Genomic DNA, 18,306 nt, shown 5'->3' with positions numbered 1-18,306 from the left:
ACAGTACAGCAAGGAGATAATACAAGCAGACTACGAGTTTCTTAAATCGGTGAGTCTGAAGCCATGCAATGACATTGTTCAGTATAACTATCCCGATGGAATATGATGAGTGTATTGTACGCTATGATTAGTTCTTGGAGAAACCTTATGCATCATACACGTTTTAACAAGAGCAATGAAATCAGGACTGTCATCCAACACCAAGACGCTTTAACCCTCACATGCAAGAGTTTCATATATCTTGATGGATCATTACGAAAAGGGATGGTACTGCTACAGTGGCATCGAACCTTATGCATAATGCTTTAGCATTCCTGTTTCCTGAGATACGATATGGACTTTATGGGGTCGAGTTTGATTTTACACGCAATGTAGGTGTAACAACTCTTAAAACGTATGTATCTGCGTCTCCTTCGGATATGAACGATTTAGAAAATGCTGGATGGCTCATTGATGAACCAATGGATAGAACAATGGATGAGTACAAGAGATTTACTGCATGTATACCTTTGAAACTGCTTATGAGATACTTTGAAGACATGTGGTATGGAGTGCAACACATAACAACTCATTCATTCATGGAGATCAAGAGGAGAACGAGATCACTATATGGAAAATGCCACACATCATTGTATCAGATAAGCAGCGTTTGAAGCTTTTACAAGTTCTGAATGGTGGTGTATTTCTACCGTTATCTTTCTGTTCATGGGAGGTTTTGAGTTCGCGATGCTACCGACTGCAAGGTGACATCATGGTCTATTAAAATTTCCGCTCATCTGGAGATGCTCACGTTCATCATACTTGCGTTTCAGACCAATAAAAGAGGAAATATAGCAAATGATTCACCAAATTTGATAACTGCAAGTTAACTAATGCCAGAGACTTCCTGAACTCCAAATTCTACCTGTATGATAATTTACACCTGAAGTGGGATGAAGATGTATACAGTCTAGCGTATGACATGTATGTGAGGTTCTGTGTTTCGTAATATGAAGTGGAAGTATGTCTATTCATTAGTTGTAAATTCAAGGAGCTGGTGCCAATCATTGTAATAGACTGCTCAAAACAGAAAGAGATAAATCAATCTAGATCTCTAGATGTATGACTTGAATTTGAATCTTTGGCAAATTTCCCAGATTACACTGCAGTGTATGCTTTTATTATACAGGACCTTGTGGTCAACTACTGCCCTCTCACCTGCGCTGTGCAACAAGGTGTACAAATGAACATGTGCTGCCCCATACCCAGAGCGTTCCACAATGGTATTTCATCATTGCAGATGCTCAGGGTTTCTATGACAATGAGCATAGACAGTACATATTTATAGATGTTTCATTCATAACATACACAGAAGATCCAGCTACAATAGAGACATTCTCAGCAAACATTGCATCACCAAGATTTTTCCAAGATGTTAAGTGTGCTAAAACACAAAGGAGTGCAAGTGATTAACACATTTCAACTATGGAATTCGCTGGGATGATCCTTGAATACAATATAAAGACATAGTGACGTCGCTCCGATTATTCAACCACACAGATACCATCATCTATGTGAAGAGGAAGGAGAAGATCACATTAATACGTCGAATATTCAAGTTTGCTGCTATTCAAGACCTGGAAGTTTTCGGGTGTCCTGATTTCCATCGACTCAAAACACAGAAGAAAATGTGAAAAATAGTGCTGTGTCTGCTTATGGAAATGTAAAACATCTGTTAAGTTGGGTGAAAAATTTTCATCTCAAAGTCTGCATATGATTTCTCTTCACCCTGTGCCACTTTGATAGTATACAGTTTTACTCAGATACTATGTCTATAATTTTGTTCACGCACAGGAGATATAATTTTAGACATGTTTGCTGTATGTATGTGGAAGCAGGCACAATCATCTGCCACCTGCTCCCATAACCGAATATGTGCAGCACGACAGGCATATCCCATGCAACCATTCTATACATTTTGTTATCTTACATGTTAAACTTCACCTTCATCTTCAGAACTAATACACTACGAAATAGGGGATAGGTTTTTTTGTAAATACCAACGAAGATATACAGTAACGAATTTTTCATTTATTCAGTTCACACACAAACAATTTGAGTTTTGAGAGACAGTTCAGTTATTGAGATACAGTTCAGTTCTTGAGGTATAGGTCATTTCTTGAGGTACAGTTCAGTTCTTGAGACACAATGTGGCTCTGATATTTCAGTGCGGAGATACTTTTAATTTATATGCTAGTACTAATAACTAGGCAAAAATCCCTCCCAGCAGCAACACTGGTTGAGAATATTTCTACAATTTTCCAGTGGCAATGGATGTGAATATTTACAATTTTCCAGATACATAAATCTATCATAAAAACTAACACAGAGGTACTTTTTTACTGCAACTAAATTCCACAGTCCCATAGCAGATATTTTACAATAATTGTGATGGACTGTGAGCTATAATACTTAAAAACTATCCATTCTTGGACAGTTATCAGCAGGTGAAACTTAAAAGCTGTTCTATTTGCGTGACGCACTACACATACAGTGTATATAAATAAATATTTAGGTGGCACCTTCGAATGTGTGATATGCATACATTACTGACTACAGACCTGAGAACTCCACAACTGGCAATACATTCACCTCATCTTTCATAAGGCCAATAATCCCCTTTTTCTGTGGAACAATACCATAAGGATTGTGGGCTGTGTATGAAGATATGCCAAATTCATTACCATGGTACCTCATTACCTCATAAGGATCACAGTTCTTCATTCAGTAGATGAAGCTACCTGTATCCATATAAAGTAACTTTGGATCTGTGAAGTACGTTTTCCCTGACTCATAATGAAAGTGGAATATGAGGAATATAGATAAGTCCAGTATGCACATTTGTTCATAAATAAGCTTCATGAGCTCCACTGCAGTCTTCCCCATCTCCACAGTAAAAAATCTCTCATTGAATATGGCGACCCACTTAAAATTCGGTCCGGCAATGCATTCTCTTATGGCATAACGCCCATCCAATTCAGTTGTAATCAAAATTTCACGACGATCTCTCAAATTTCCATTGTTTTGCCAAAAATTGAATTATTCATTCATTTATAAAAATCCTTCTTAAGGGCACACATCATGGAAGCTCTCTGACTTGCATTCAAATGAATATACTCTTTCAGCCAGGGGGAATGCTTGAAGGAGGCAGCCTGAGTGATTCTAACCAGTTCTAACCCCTACCTTAGATACTGCTAGGATTATAATGGTAAATAATATATTTCTCCTCATTTCCCAATGTTGTCATCAGTTTTGGGGTGGAGCATCCTCGCAGAATTAGCTGCTCCAGACACAGTGGCAAACGAGATTGTGCATCATGCAAACTAATAGGGTATGTGAGTTCTGCCTCCACCCCGTATCCTACATCAGCATCAGCCGCCATACTGCCCTTGAATTTTCCAACTAATCCCATGCATTTGTCTGGGCACCTATCGCAACTCGTCAGTTGGCAGTGATCGCTGCATGGCAGACCCATATAAGTTATTTACATTCAAGTACATGATGCAATTCGAATCAAGGGATGCAATGAACCTGTCACCCATCTGTGAGGTATTTGCCTTGGCGTGCGTATGGACACATTAGCAAACTCCCCCATGAATCTCTCACTCCAAGAAAAGAAGCATGTTGGAATCAGTCAATAATTTGATGCTGCACTTCCTTTTTTGAAGCATTGTGTCCCAATACAACCCAGGTGCCACGTAATAAAGGGTGGGATACAGAGAATATATGGTCATCTGTAGACTCTTGAATTTCTCGAAAACATCCGCAAGCAAGCTGACGTCTGTGTCCAGGTAAATCTGTGTATACTGTCCTAAGGTGGAGTTGCTGAATTCAAATCAGACATTCATGGTATGCTCATAATCTGCATCCATTATGGCACCGCCGTTTACGTTGCTGGAAATTGCAGTTACGTCATGTAGCCTGGTTTCGTTGTGTTTTGCCATGATGTCCAGATACTTGTGTGCGAAAACCCCCTTCCTAGCCACTTCTCCTCATAGGGAAAAGCAGCTCGAGTGATGTGCAGTTTTAACGAGTTTCTGGAGTGGTCCCTGCATAAAACGAAGCGAGTCAAGGAAGCAGAGTGTGAGTCTTGGCATCATTCGTTTGGAGAATTAAATATATTTCTCGACACTCGCAGGCAGGACACCGAACTGATTTTTCTCCCAGCCAAAATCAGCCAAGTACTCAACAAGAAAGTGAGTGCATACCCACTTAAATTATGGTATCTGCCTTGGTCACTAGTACTTCAAATTTCACGTCTTGTGAGCTCCTCCAGGGAACTTCCCTGTAAGATGACAGTGGTCCCTGTGAGGAGTCTCTTGTTTTTCTACCTAATGGCAGCCCAGAAACGTGACAGTCAACCATGTTATTGTACAAATCTTTATTCTCCTGAGTTCTGGTCATGGGAACATTGTCACGGTAAAGCTTATCAAAGCTCTATGAAAGTTTTTCAAGCTCAGTGAGAAGCCAACTGCAGGATCGTCCGTGACATAAGATTTCTAGTGGTTTAGACTTGAAACATAGGACGATACCATTTGGAACACAGTACATATGAGATACGTTTTTCTGAAAAGGCAGTATTTGAGGCTGGAGGGTCACTTGCACAGCGTGTCACAGGAGCAAGGAGGCATTCAAAGTTGGCATATATCAGAAACAGACATCACTCCTGATGGTGGGCATTCCGAAACTTTATGAAACTGTTTTCCTCAGTAAGCACAATAACGCCTAAAGGGTCCTTGGAGGGACAATCTACTAGATACTTGCTAAATACTCGCTTCTCGAAAAGGCATTGAAGCACCTTATGCAATATGTTCTGTACCCTTATTTTCTTTACCCTTATTTTTACTCATACAGAGACTAGAAAATGGGACATGTCTTGGATCCAAACATAATGATAATTCCCTTTCTCCTTATTTTTCTCATCATAGAATAAGACCATGTTTACATGCATCCTAAAAATGGTTCAAATGGCGCTAAGCACTATGAGACTTAATATCTGAGGTCATCAGTCTGCTAGACTACTTAAACCTAACTAACCTAAGGACATAACACACATCCATGCCTGAGGCAGGATTGGGACCTGTGACCATAGCAGCAGTGCGGTTCCGGACTGTAGGGCCCAGGACCGCTCGGCCACAGCGGTCGGCTCATGCATCCTAGAATCAGTGGCAAATTGTGATAAATGGCTGATGACTATACGCTTGTTCTGCTCATCTGACTTGCATTACTCCAAGCCATAAACATGAAGCGATTGTCCAGTATTATGAGCCTCAAATTTAGGTATGTTCTGGATCTTCATTTGGAACTCGGTAGCATCAAAGTTATGCCCTCTAGGGATAGTATTTTTACGCAAATGGTATCTACCAGTACACTGCAGACCTTTTGTATAATTTCTTTTGCAAGCCAGGACTGACCATGCAAAACAAGGCTTTTTCATTTTTGACATTAATGCATGCCTTCTTATTCGCTATATCTTTAGGTAAGTCGGTATAGCTAGACTCTCCATTTACTCGATCACAGACATGTATATGGAAGTCCTGTGGCTGAGTGTTTAAGCTGACCCCATAACTTCCATCCAGAAAATCTGGGCCATTATAGCTCACAACGTGGTCTCACAAAACCACTCAGTGATTGATATGCTCGGCGTTATCACGGCATTATCCTCCCAAAGATAATGAAGACTTGTGCCTTTATCTCCAGAGGCAACATTGGGTGGGTGGTGGAATGTGACAGTTAGTTCCATTTAATGGCAGGATACTGCAGATCATTAACACCTTTAAGGAACTCCGTTTCCACGACGGGAAGGATCGCTCTGGCACAAGTTTTGACTCTTCGCCACTCATTCTGTATGAAGTCCAGATGCAGCTGATGGTATTAGTTTCTTTCCCTTCCTTTCCTTTCTCCCACTTCTACCTTCAATTTACGTAACATTACCACTGTAACACAAGCCCAGACAGGATGGACAACATGAGGCCTTGAATTATTTGGTTGAAAGATAATGTCAACAAGGTCTTAAAAACAGTGGACAGCCACCGACCTTGACAAATCGGAAATATGGGAGGCTGCTGTCCAACTTACCGACTATGGGCTGTGTACAAAATAGCACCCCATACAATGCTGCCAGCTGCTGCCCATGCGTGGGAACGACAAATGCAGCATGGCCGCCTATGCTCTCCTTGGAGCCTCAACACATGGACACATCTATCGTGATGCTGCAATGAGAATGGCGAATATGCTGAATAGACGACAGTGTGAGATGCCCTGTTTTCGGGTAGGTAAGAAAATCTAAGGATATGGTTGATTAAGAATCAGCTGAAAGTTTCCAAGAATTACAGATTTATGTACGACATAACATATTTTGGTTATATACATCCGTTTATAGCAAAGCTCAGCAGATTAAGTTTTTAATTTGGGAGTGTGTACTAAAAGGATGAGCAATTTCAAATTCTCTGTCTCTTAATTTCATAAGGATAATTCTAAATTCCATACCTATAGAAATATTGTTTTATTACAAAAAGTAATATTGAGATATTCCAGTTCAATTACAATAATGATACACGTATAACTACATTTGTAGTTTTCACATTTGTACACCTTCCATCCAGGTTTCTCAGTCCCAGTACACAGCTTATGTACCCAATGGAAACATTCTAAACACCTTACCCAATCTTCCTCAGATTTATCTTTATGGTATGAGACAGAATAATAGAGGCAGTCCTCATGTGCGCTGTCTTTGTCGTCTGTCAAGAGGAGGGAAACAGACTCCTTAGCAAATGATAACTCATATGTCCATTTTCATTCTTCCCCCCCCCCCTCCCCAACTCATTGTAGGCGGCTTTTTTTAGTTCTGGCTGATCTTTTGGGTGATTTAGTGTTTTCACTTTTTGAAAATTATCCTACTTCTAAAATTGCTGTCTAGCATTTTTGCTTGTCTTGAGCTGACGACTCTTCCTAAAGCACATTTTCTGCCTACCCTAGAGCCCAGTTTCTCTTCCGAGTTTCCTGACATTACGTTATCTAAAAGTGTAGATCTTGCCACCCGAAACACTTTGGACGTTTTTAAGAAACTCAATTAATTGCCTTCCTCCTACCTACATCTGTCCAGCCATCTCCTGAAAAGAAATAAAAAGCGAAATCTAGAAAGAGGCACATTTGTCAGATGGTCTAAAAGGGCACCCTAACAGTATTCGAAATTAGGCACCTTTACCTCTTGACAAACATGGTTGAATTACCGAAACATGTAATGAATTACTGCATTCGAACGCCACTCACAGGTTTCAATAATACATAACCAACAAATAAGACTAAAAAATCGAAGTTGTTACCGTGTGATTGAGTTGCTTAGATTGAAAAACTAAACTAAACTCTACCCGAATACGCCATGAAGGCCCAACGGTACGGACCGGCCGCCTTGTCATCCTGAGCCCACAGGCGTCACTGGATCCGGATATGGAGGGGCATGTGGTCAGCACACCGCTATCCTGGCCGTATGTCAGTTTACAAGACCGGAGCCGCTACTTCTCAATCAAGTAGCTCCTTTAGTTTGCCTCACCAGGGCTGAGTCTGCCCCGCTTGCCAACAGCACTTGGCAGATCGGATGGTCACCCATTCAAGTGCCAGCCCAACCTGACAGCACTTAACTTCGATGATCTGATGGGAACTGGTGTCACCACTGCGGCAAAGCCATTGGCTGTTGCTTACACTGTGTCTACAAAATATTGCGTTCAAATGTAAAATATTAAGAAAAAATCAGCTACACAGAACGTGGCTGATATGTTTGGCAGTTAGCAGGATAGTAAAATGGTGGCAGTGCATGGATTTCATCTAGTTTCCGCTTTGAGAGCACTGTCCAAAGAGAAAATAGCCACCCACCTGCTATTGGGCCACCATCAGAAAACAGGGCACCCTACCCTATGGTGTCAACCCAGTGTACAGCTTCGTCGTTGGACGCACCAGCGTCATCGCACCTGTCATTGCGTCCATGTCTAGGTGAGTCGCCACCGTGGTCACACTGGTGATAGCCAGCTGAAGTGCTGATCTACTGCTTGTGGAAGCATGGAGTGCAATTCATGCCATGTTGATGTTTGTCCATTGCCCTTCTCGTGTTGTTGCAGTTTCAATGGATGGTGTTGTTGATGTAGAGGCAGGTAATTAAAGCCCTTGGAAGGAGAGACAGCATTGGTCGTATATTTTTGTTTATTATCGCAAAATCGATTTTCGGTTACTTAGTGACCATCTTCAGTGCTGTAATATATAACTTAAATTAGTAAGCACTGGTGTCAATAAGCTTATGGCGATCACATAGACTATGTGATCGCCGTAAGCTTATTGACATCAGTGCTTACTAATTTAAGTTATATATTACAGCACTGAAGATGGTCACTAAGTGACCGAAAATCGATTTTGCGATAATAAACAAAAATATACGACCAATGCTGTCTCTCCTTCCAAGTATACCCATTATCTGGTCGTAGTGCATAGGACACTATGGAGTCGCCAATCAATTAAAGCCCTGTCTGAGCAGAGTGCAACCCTCAAGATGACCAGAAAACGCTTTACAGGAAGTCACTGGATGTTGCAACCGTGCAGGACCTCGAGACGCATTGCATCGCAGTGCCGGTTGTGGCGCGCCTGGCACAGAGCAGCTGGAGTCACGGACCGCCGCCGCCTGCAGAGGGAGACCAGCAGCCCACAGACGAGGAGAGTCGCGGCGGCGCCCTGGCGGTGGTTCGCAGCATCACCTGGACCTCTGGCAGGGGACTCTGCGGTGGTCTCGCGTGCCTCGTCGCTGCCGACTGCACCAACCCCTGCCCCGTGCATGGTACATACACAACTGAAGGCTGCAACCACTATGCACCTGATCCTCCTCTCCACTTGTTACATTCGTTCTGTCTGCTGCCACTTGTCCTGTTTTCTTAGACTAATGTCCCTCACTAAGCATATGTGACAACACATCGGCCAGCCACTGGGCGACAGCAGGCTATGACGGCGTAAACACCGCATCTAGCTTCGTAAATGTCCTCTATTAACCAGGAAGAGAGTAAGATTGTTCAGGTATAACACAGCTGAAGCCACACACTAGTGATCAGATCCTGCAGGGCCACCAGGCTTCGGAGATGTTGATTGCTATGTTTCATCTGCTGTTCCAAATACACAACTTGGGGAAAAAGTACACCATTGTCAAGGACTGTGTAAGAGTGTTCCAGGAGCCACTCTGCGGAAATTGCAGAAGTGTAGGGTGTTGCATTGTCCTGCTGGAATTGCCGAAATCCATCGGAATGCACAATGGACATGAATGGATGCACGTGATCATACAGGACGCTTACGTACGTTTCACCTGTGAGAGGCTTATCTAGACGTATCAGTAGTCCCATATCACTCCAACTGCACACGCCCTACACCATTACAGAGCCTCCACCAGCTTGAACAGTCCCCTTTTGACATGCAGGGTCCATGCATTCATTAGGTTGCCTCCACGCCCATACCCATTGAAAGGCGGCTACACTGAGTCACAGCGCCAGAGATTGCGCCGAAGAGTATTATTCCACCGCCTCCACTGGCAGTAGTTGTTCAGAGAATGTCGAGAGCAGTTGTAGTTCAGAGGTTGCCGTGGGCAGTGCTCGTTGAGAGGATGTCGAGAGCAGTACTAGTTCAGAGGATGTCGTGTGCAGTTATTGTTCTGTTGGGCGAGAGAGTAGAGGCTGTTCAGTTGGTGTAATCTATACATGGAAGATGTTGCAATGACCACAGTGTATTTTTCGTCAATATACAGGGTGTCCCAACTATCTTGTCCACCCAAAATATCTCTGGAACAATAACAGCTATTGGAAAAGGACTTTCACCGGTATCAATGTAGGGCTGGGGCCCATGAATGTACATACTTGGAAACATTCTAAAACGAAGGCGTATGTGTTTTTTAACAAACACTTGTATTTTTTTAAATGGACCTTCTATATTTTTTCTGCAGCAATCCATAGCATGAAAGAGCACATACACAATGGCGTTGATTGCATCACAATATTCCCATCACAACCCGAGATATTGAGACGCGAAGTTGACGCTTGAAACACCCGACATGCGCTGCTAGCGCACGTCCTGAGGCTCAGGCGTGAACCCCATGCTGCCCGTAATCGCGAGGTGATTGACATGTGTAATCACACTTCCATACTTATCAAGAGGTCCGAAACGAATACTACGGTCTGCTGCCATCAACTCTCATAAGCACATAATGGTTTCCGTCTTGCACGTTTTACGTATCTACGTAAATATGAACCAGTACCGATCGGTGTACACCCATCAGGTTGTCATATTTATCCTGCACACCCAAAATAAGGTTTATCTAATGCGTTATATGACCCATTGTGCCTGTCGCGCAAGGCCTGGCTCTACCTAGTCAAGTGTCCAACGTAGTTCCCACTACTGCCACAGTTTATGCCTCGTTTATGATTTGCGAGACATGCAAACTCCTGTACTCCACCACCCTCCGAGCATCCCATTTGTTGTTGCTTTGGCGTGCAGTACACCGCTTGCCAGTGTAGTCGTGCATCAGAGTAATCTAGTGACGGCACGGAGGTAGTAAACATTGTGAATAAACCTTGTGTTGTGAAACTTATGTTGTACAGTATAATGTACACACATGAAGATATGGTAGAAATGCTGCTGATCTATGGAGAATGTACGTTGACGGGAAATACGTTATGAGATTGCTTGTTTGTTGATAGTACTGTTAGCGAACATTATGATTATTAAGTTAATATGTCTGTTTTCTACCCTACTCTACATACCTGTGCTGTACCCTGTCGTAGGTGGACGAAATGCTGTTCAGGCAGAACGACTGTACAGAAGACGATTCCCTGACAAGCCATCGCCTTCGCGCTGGATGTTTGGTCGTCTCACATCTCGTCTACGTGAAACGGGAAGCTTAAATCCAAGACCTCGACATCGTCCTAGAACACGCACAGATGAACGAGCTGAAGTTGCTGTGCTCGCTACCATAGCTGTGAATCCTCAAATCAGCACACATCAAACTGAATGTGAAGTTGATGTGTCGAAATCAAGTGTACAGCATATTCTTAAACGTCATAAATTTCATCCTTACCATGTTCATTTACTCCAGGATCTTCATGGAAATGACTTCCGCAATAGGGTAACATTTTGTCGGTGGGCTCAGCAGAAACTTCTGACTAATCCAATTTTTTTTGCAAATGTTCTCTTTACCGACGAGGCATCATTCTCCAACAAAGGAATTGTCAATATGAGGAATATGCATTATTGGTCCGCAGACAATCCAAAATGGCTCCATCAGGTAGAGCATCAACATCCGTGGAAAGTTAATGTTTGGTGTGTCATTATTGGAGATACCATTATCGGACCTTTCTTTATGAATGGCATCCAAAATGCAGATAATGCTCCAGATTTATACGACACAATCTTCCTGTTCTCTTGGACACCGTACCTCTGAACCGGAGAATGGTCATGTGGTATCAGCATGACGGATGCCCTGCACATAACGCCTTACGAGTACGACGACTTCTGAACCGTAAGTTCCTTGGTAGTTGGATTGGACGAGGTGGCCCAGTTAGGTGGCCTGCCCAATATCCGGACCTTACATCGCTGGATTATTTTCTTTGTGGAGCAGTGAAGGATGCTGTTTACCAACATGAACCAACAACACTAGAGGACATGAAGCAGCGCATTATTGATGCTTGTACAGCCATCAAAGAGGAAACAGTAGCACGAAGTAGGGCATCCTTCATCCGCAGAGGGACCCTATGTATGCAAGCCAATGGGCATCAATTTGAGCATGAGATGTGAACGCTAGGTTTAGTATGTAGTGCTGGTATCACAGTGGAAGTTTCTACAAAGGGCCATTTTACCCAGTGATATTAAGAAACATTTGTTTACAACAATTTGTCATTTAATGCATTAGATAAACATAACATTAATAATTATGTGATAATAAAACTAATTGGTTAAACATGTTTACATTCATCTTCTATGTCCTATCTGAACTTCCCAAATCAAAACATTTTTACCTAAACAACGGTAAAACATTTAGTCCATTTGCTCGTTTCACTAAAACCATCAACATGAATTTTACTATTACTAGTGAATGATTAACTGTCACTTGCGCTTGATCTACAGTAAAGTAAAGTTTTAACGTTGAACGGCATTACCTTTTTAGTAACGGATTAACGATAAGCGAAGTTAACTTTGTTACAGAACAGCATCACCCCTAGCCTATGGGATAAATACCTGCTGGAATGTACGACGTTAATGCAGGATAGCAGCAGACTGTATTATTCGTTTCGGACCTCTTGATAAGTATGGAAGTGTGATTACGCATGTCAATCACATCGCACTTAGGGGCAGCATGGAGTTCACGCCTGAGCCTCAGGACGTGCGCTAGCAGCGCATGTCGGGTGTTTCAAGCGTCAACTTCGCGTCTCAATATCTCGGGATGTAATACGAATATTGCGATGCAATCAACGCCATTGTGTATGTGCTTTGTCATGCTATGGATTGCTGAAGAAAAAATATAGGAGGTCCATTTAAAAAAAACATAAGTGTGTGTTAAAAGACACATATGCTTTCGTTTTAGAATGTTTCCAAATATGAACATTCATGGGCCCCAGCCCTACATTGATACCGGTGAAAGTCATTTTCCAATAGCTGTTATTGTTCCAGAGATATTTTGGGTGGACAAGATAGCTTTTATATTCCTTTATTGAGTTTCGATTCTCCCTAAAGAGGGCGGGCTGGCAGGGGCTTATTACGCCACTCTTCAGCCTACAGAATTTGTTTTAAAAAGATGAAGATAATAAAAAATATAATAACAGTTGGCGATAAAATAGGTGACTTAAAGGTAAAATGGCAGAAAATTCTGGAGCTTAAAACATAAAACACAGGGTGGATGATGCTAATAAAATACACAGGAAGCAGAAAAATAATAGACAGGCAATTAAAAAACACAGCGACGGTCTGGGTTCTGTTCGCAAGACATATAAAAAGCACACCCAGCGACAGCACGATTTCTGTTCGCAACACTGTGGAAAGACGCACAACACTGAACACTCACTTAAACACTGGACTAAAAAGGTGGCACATATACCACACCCGAAAGCAGGTGGGGCGAAACTGGTCAGATGACGGGAAAAAAGGGGGGAAGGAGAAGAAAAGTGAAGGGGGAGGGAGGAAAGGAGCCAATGGAAGATGAGGATCCATAAGAGGGGTTGGGGGTGCTGAGCAGACATGCCAGGGAGTGGGGAAGGCAGAGAAGGGGAGTACAAAAGGACTCGGGGGGGGGGGGGAGAAAGGAGATAGAGAGAGGATAGGTGGGGAGAAAACACAGGATGGAAGGGGGGAGGAGGAGGGAGCCCAGGGAAAGGATGGAGGAAAGGAGGGGGGTGAGGATCAGAGTTGATACGAAGGATAAATGGAGGGAGAGAGGGCATCATCCGGGAGGAGGAGTTGAGGGAAGCCACCTTGGGAAAGGAGATGTAGGGTGTAGAGGTGTAGGGTAGGGGGGACACAACGGTGAAGATGTGGCAGGGGGCGGGGATGGGAGAGGAGAGGAGCAACCAGGGGGTGAGGGTGTTCAAGACGGCGGGAGGTGTAGAGGATGCGGATATGTTCGAGGAATAGGAGCAGATGGGGGAAAGGAATGAGATCATAGAGGATCTGCATTGATGACGGGGGGCGTATACGGAAGGCGAGGCGGAGTGCATGACGCTCAAGGATCTGGAGGGACTTATAGAATTTGGGGGGGGGGCAGATATCCAGGCAGGACTGGCATAACAGAGGATGGGACGGATTAAGGATTTGTAGGTGTGGAGGATGGTAGAGGGGTGAAACCCCCATGTCCAGCCAGAGAGGAGTCGGTGGCGGTTGTGGGCTTTGGATTTGATGAAGCGGAGATGAGGGATCCAGGTGAGGTGACGGTCAATGATGAGGCCAAGGTAGGTGAGGGTGGGGGTGAGGCAGACAGGACGGGCGCAGACAGTAAGGGAGAAATCCAGGAGCCGGAAGGAGCGAGTGGTACGACCTACGATGATGGCCTGGGTCTTGGAAGAGTTGAGTTTCAGGAGCCACTGGTTACACCATGCATCACAAAGGTCAAGGTGATGCTAGAGAAGGCGTTGGGACTGGTGGAGGGTAGGAGCGAGGGCGAGGAATGCGGTGTCATCAGCATATTGCAAGAGGTGCACTGGAGGGGGGGGGGGGTTGGGGCATATCTGCCGTGTACAGGAGGTAGAGGAGAGAGGAGACGACAGAGCCCTGGGGTACACCTGCAGAGGGGTAGAAGGTGTGGGAATTGGCATTATGGATGGTAACATAGGAGGGGCGGTGGGAGAGGAAGGAGGCCACCAGATGGATGTAGCTGATAGGAAGGGCGTAGGTTTGGAGTTTAAACAGGAGACCGGGATGCCAGACACAGTTGTAGGCCTTTTCGAGGTCAAGGGAGACAAAAATGGCGGAGCGACGGGAGTTAAGCTGGAGGGAAATGAGATGAGTGAGGCGGAGGAGTTGGTCATCAGCAGAGAAGGAAGGTCGAAAGCCACATTGGGTGTTTGGGAGGAGGTGGTTTTGGTGGAGGTGGTGATGGATGCGCCGGGAAAGGATGGATTCCAAGAGCTTGCTGAACACTGATGTGAGACAGATAGGACGATAGGAAGAGGCATCAGATGGAGGCTTGTTGGGTTTGGAGAACATCAGGATATGGGAGGTTTTCTACAGGTCGGGATAGAAGCCAGTGACAAGGATGACATTGTAGAGGGTGGCAAGGATTGAAAGGAAGGAGGGAGGGCAGTGTTTGAGGTGGCGGTAGGTAACGCACTCGTGGCCGGGAGCAGTGTTGCGTTTAGTGCAGAGTGTGAGGCTGATGTCCTGTGTAGTGATGGGAGTGTTACGTTCAGATGGTGGGGTGTGGCTGAAGTACTGGAAGCTAGGAGCAAGGGGAGGAACAGAGGTATTCGTATGGTCCATGACATCAGGGAAGAGGGAATAATCAAAGTGGGGATCATCTGGGATGGAAAAAACATCAGAGAGGTGGGAGGCAAAGTGGTTGGCCTTACTGAGGTTTTCAGGAAAGGGAAGGTCATTAAGGAGGAGAGGGTACTGGGGATGGGGCGGATCCCAGTAAGGCAGTGGAAAGCAGACCAATACTTGGAAGAGTTTATGGGGAGCGTGGAGTTGTGTATATGTCTGGCGCCAGGCACGGTGTTTCTTCACAGTAAGCAGGTTGCGGATGTGTCGTTGTAATTGCCTGTGGCGGGTAAGTGTATCCCGGTCATGAGTGCGGAGAAAAGAGCGGTAGAGGCATAGGGACTCTCGAAGAAGAAGGATGGCCTGTGGAGGTAGGGCGGGGCGGTGAGGGTGGATGGCTTTGGTGGGAATATGGGTGGCGACAGTGTCAGACAAGGTCTGGTGCAGGAAGGCAGCAGTGCAAGAGATGTCATCAGGAGATTGGAGGGTAAGGTCGTGGCCATCAACCTGGGTGTGAATGGAGTCCCAGTAGGCATCCCAGTTGGCATGGGAGTAATCATGGACAAGTATAGGAGGGACGTCAGGGTGAGGAGCATTGCAGGGATGGCGACCATTAGAGATAGTGAGGAGAACAGGAGCATGGTCACTGCCAATGAGGTCAAGGACATCTGCGGTGATGCGCCCAAGGTGGTTGGGAGAGGCAAGGACCACATCAGGAGTGGTGTTGGATTTGGGTCGGGTGTGCTGAGGCAGGGGAACCAGGTCTCCCTGGAGAGTGGTGAGAAACTGATGCCACCGCTGGAGGTCGGCAGGATCACGGCTGTGGATATTGAGGTCAGCGGCAATCACGTAGGTGGAGAAGGTGCGGTCAATGTGGGCCAGGAAATCGTACGGGATGGGGTGCGAGGGCGGACATAAATGGTGGCACAGGTGATGGTAAGGGTGGGGAAGAAGAGGCTGAGGGTGAGATGCTCGGCAGGATTGTTAAGGAGAGGTTGGGGCTGGACAGGGATGTGCTTGAGGTGGCCTATAGCAACTCCGCCATGTGCCAGAGGGTACGGGTTATCGTTGCGGTGTAAGGTGTAAGGAGCCGTGGAGACAGAGATATGGGGTTGAAGGAAGGTTTCATTTAGGACGAAGGCATCCATGCGGTGCTGATGGAGGGTGTGGAGGAAGAGGAGTTAGTGGGTGGGCAGGGAGCGAATGTTGTGGTACAGGATACAGTAGGGTTGTTGTACCATGGGAGGGGAGAGTTAGACGAGGGTGGTGAGGGGGGTGAAGGTGAAGTGGGCCTGGTTGTGGGAGTATGTGGCATAGGTGGTAAGATGGAAGATGGAACGGGCAGCGAGGGCGATTTGGGAAAGAGTGTGTGAGTGCTGGAAGGGGTGCATGTTTTGGAGCACAATGGTGGTGAAACAGATGATGTCCTCGGCAGTAGGGGGAGGGCAGACCGAGTTGTTGGGGTGGATGGAGTGATCAACAGGATGGACAGGGACGGTGAGCTCAGGGGTGACTGGTGGAGATTTCGATTTACACTTCGAGGAGTAGGTAGGATGTGGTTTGTTGCAAGTGTTGCAGGAGGGAGGAGAGATGAGGATGGGGCAATTCTTGAGTAAGTGTGAAGCTTTGCAGTGTAGACAAGTAGGGGGGTTCTTGCAGGCAGAGGTAGCGTGGTCGTTGTAGGTGAGACAGCGTTGGCAGCGGTAGGATTGGACTGGGGAACGGGAGGGGTCCACCTTATGGCGCCGATTGTAGACGAGGCCTCCCTCGGTGAGGAGGCAGTCAATGGCGGAGGAGGATTCAGTGAATATCTGCATGAGAAATGTCGGCCCGGCATCATTGAAGATGCAACGGGCCGAGCAGATTTCAATGTGAGGCCGGGAGTTGAGTTCCACCAACACCTCAGCCTCCGTGATCACGGGGCTAAGCTTCGTGATCACAGCGGTGAAGGTTGGCGGACGTCGGGGAGGTTGAGGCTGATGGGGAGAGGACAGGGTGTGGTAGGGGCTGAGGGTTGCACGTTGGGCAAATTGGATACAGGGAATGCGGGAGAGGAGATCGGTGTGGAAGGAAGCATTGGGGGATTTAATGATGACCGAGTCCTTGCGAGGAATCAGAAGGAAGATTGGGGCATTGGGGTAGTATTTCCGGATGGCGAGGGTGAGGGAGCAGGCATCAACGAATTGAGGGTCAGGATTGGAGAGGACAAAGGTGTGGGTGGCAGGCGTGGTGGGGGCGGGGGTTGGGGCCGCGTCCATGGGGGTGGGTGGGTCACAGGGTTTGGGGGTTTTTTTGGAGGAGACTTCGGAGGAAGGGTCAACATTCGGGCGCTTGAAGGTTTTGTGGTCACGACCGGGTGGATAGGGGTCTGGGGGACGGGTTGCAGGGGGAGATGGCGGGGGCGAGGACCACCCTGAGCAGCGGAAGACGCAGACGGAGGGGGCGTGGGTGTCACAGAGACTGTGGAACATCGAGCCGAGATCCGTGCTGGCTTGGAGCCCATCGGAGGTGGTGCAGGGAGCGGCAGAAAGTCAGTAGCTGTCGATGGGGCGACAGTGATAGGGGAGGAGGAGTTGGGGGTGGTTGCAGCCGAAAGTGGCGCAGGGGTGGGGTGGACAGGGAGAGAAGGAAGGACGGAAATTGGGTGGAGGATGAGCTCCGTGTGATGGTGGTTGGAGCAGTGGAGCGAGAGGTGAAAATGATAGTGTTGGTGGGTTGGGACATGGTGGCGGCGCGCGAGATGGGCGGTGGCGGCGACCAGATGGCGGCGGAGGGGGCACCAGCAGGCGGCGGAGGCGGCGGCGGCGGCGGCGGCGGCGGTGAGGACCGGCAGGCGGCGGCGAGCACCGGCAGGTGGCGGTGGCGGCGAGCACTGGCAGGTGGCGACCTGGTGGTGGCGGCGGCGACCAGGCGGCGGCGGCGGCGAAGGCAGGCAGCGACCAAACGGCGGCGGTGGCCAGCACCCACAGGTGGCGACCAGGCGGCGGCGGCGGCGCCGGCGGCGGTGAGGAGGACCGGACGGCGACCAGTAGTGACGGCGAGCAGACGACACTGCAAGGAAATGGTGGGGATCTTCCACGTCGAAGATGAACCCTGAGAGTAGCCCAGGCAGTGAAAGTCTTCGATGAAGAAGTGAGGGAATCCAACCCTCGAATGATGGATAAGATAGTTGGGACACCCTATATATATATATATATATATATATATATATATATATATATATATATATATACAGGGTGAGTCACCTAACTTTACTGCTGGATATGTTTCGTAAACCACATC

General features: G+C 46.4%; 1 protein-coding gene across 1 annotated transcript in view; it reads left to right on the top strand.

Annotated features, from left to right (window-relative positions):
• The window catches only part of LOC124553228 (zinc finger protein 3 homolog), a 198,795-nt gene extending 181,233 nt beyond the window's left edge, over positions 1-17,562 (top strand). Inside the window, exons 7-9 of the mRNA XM_047127118.1 lie at positions 8,154-8,186; positions 8,564-8,860; positions 17,411-17,562. Coding sequence (XP_046983074.1) covers positions 8,154-8,186; positions 8,564-8,860; positions 17,411-17,562 — 482 coding nt within the window. The remainder of the gene's footprint in view (positions 1-8,153; positions 8,187-8,563; positions 8,861-17,410) is intronic.
• The last annotated feature ends 744 nt before the right edge of the window (positions 17,563-18,306 follow it).

This window comes from Schistocerca americana, chromosome 11 (genome assembly GCF_021461395.2).
Source record: "Schistocerca americana isolate TAMUIC-IGC-003095 chromosome 11, iqSchAmer2.1, whole genome shotgun sequence".
Lineage (NCBI taxonomy): Eukaryota > Metazoa > Arthropoda > Insecta > Orthoptera > Acrididae > Schistocerca > Schistocerca americana.
This window is presented reverse-complemented; position numbering and strand designations above follow the sequence as displayed.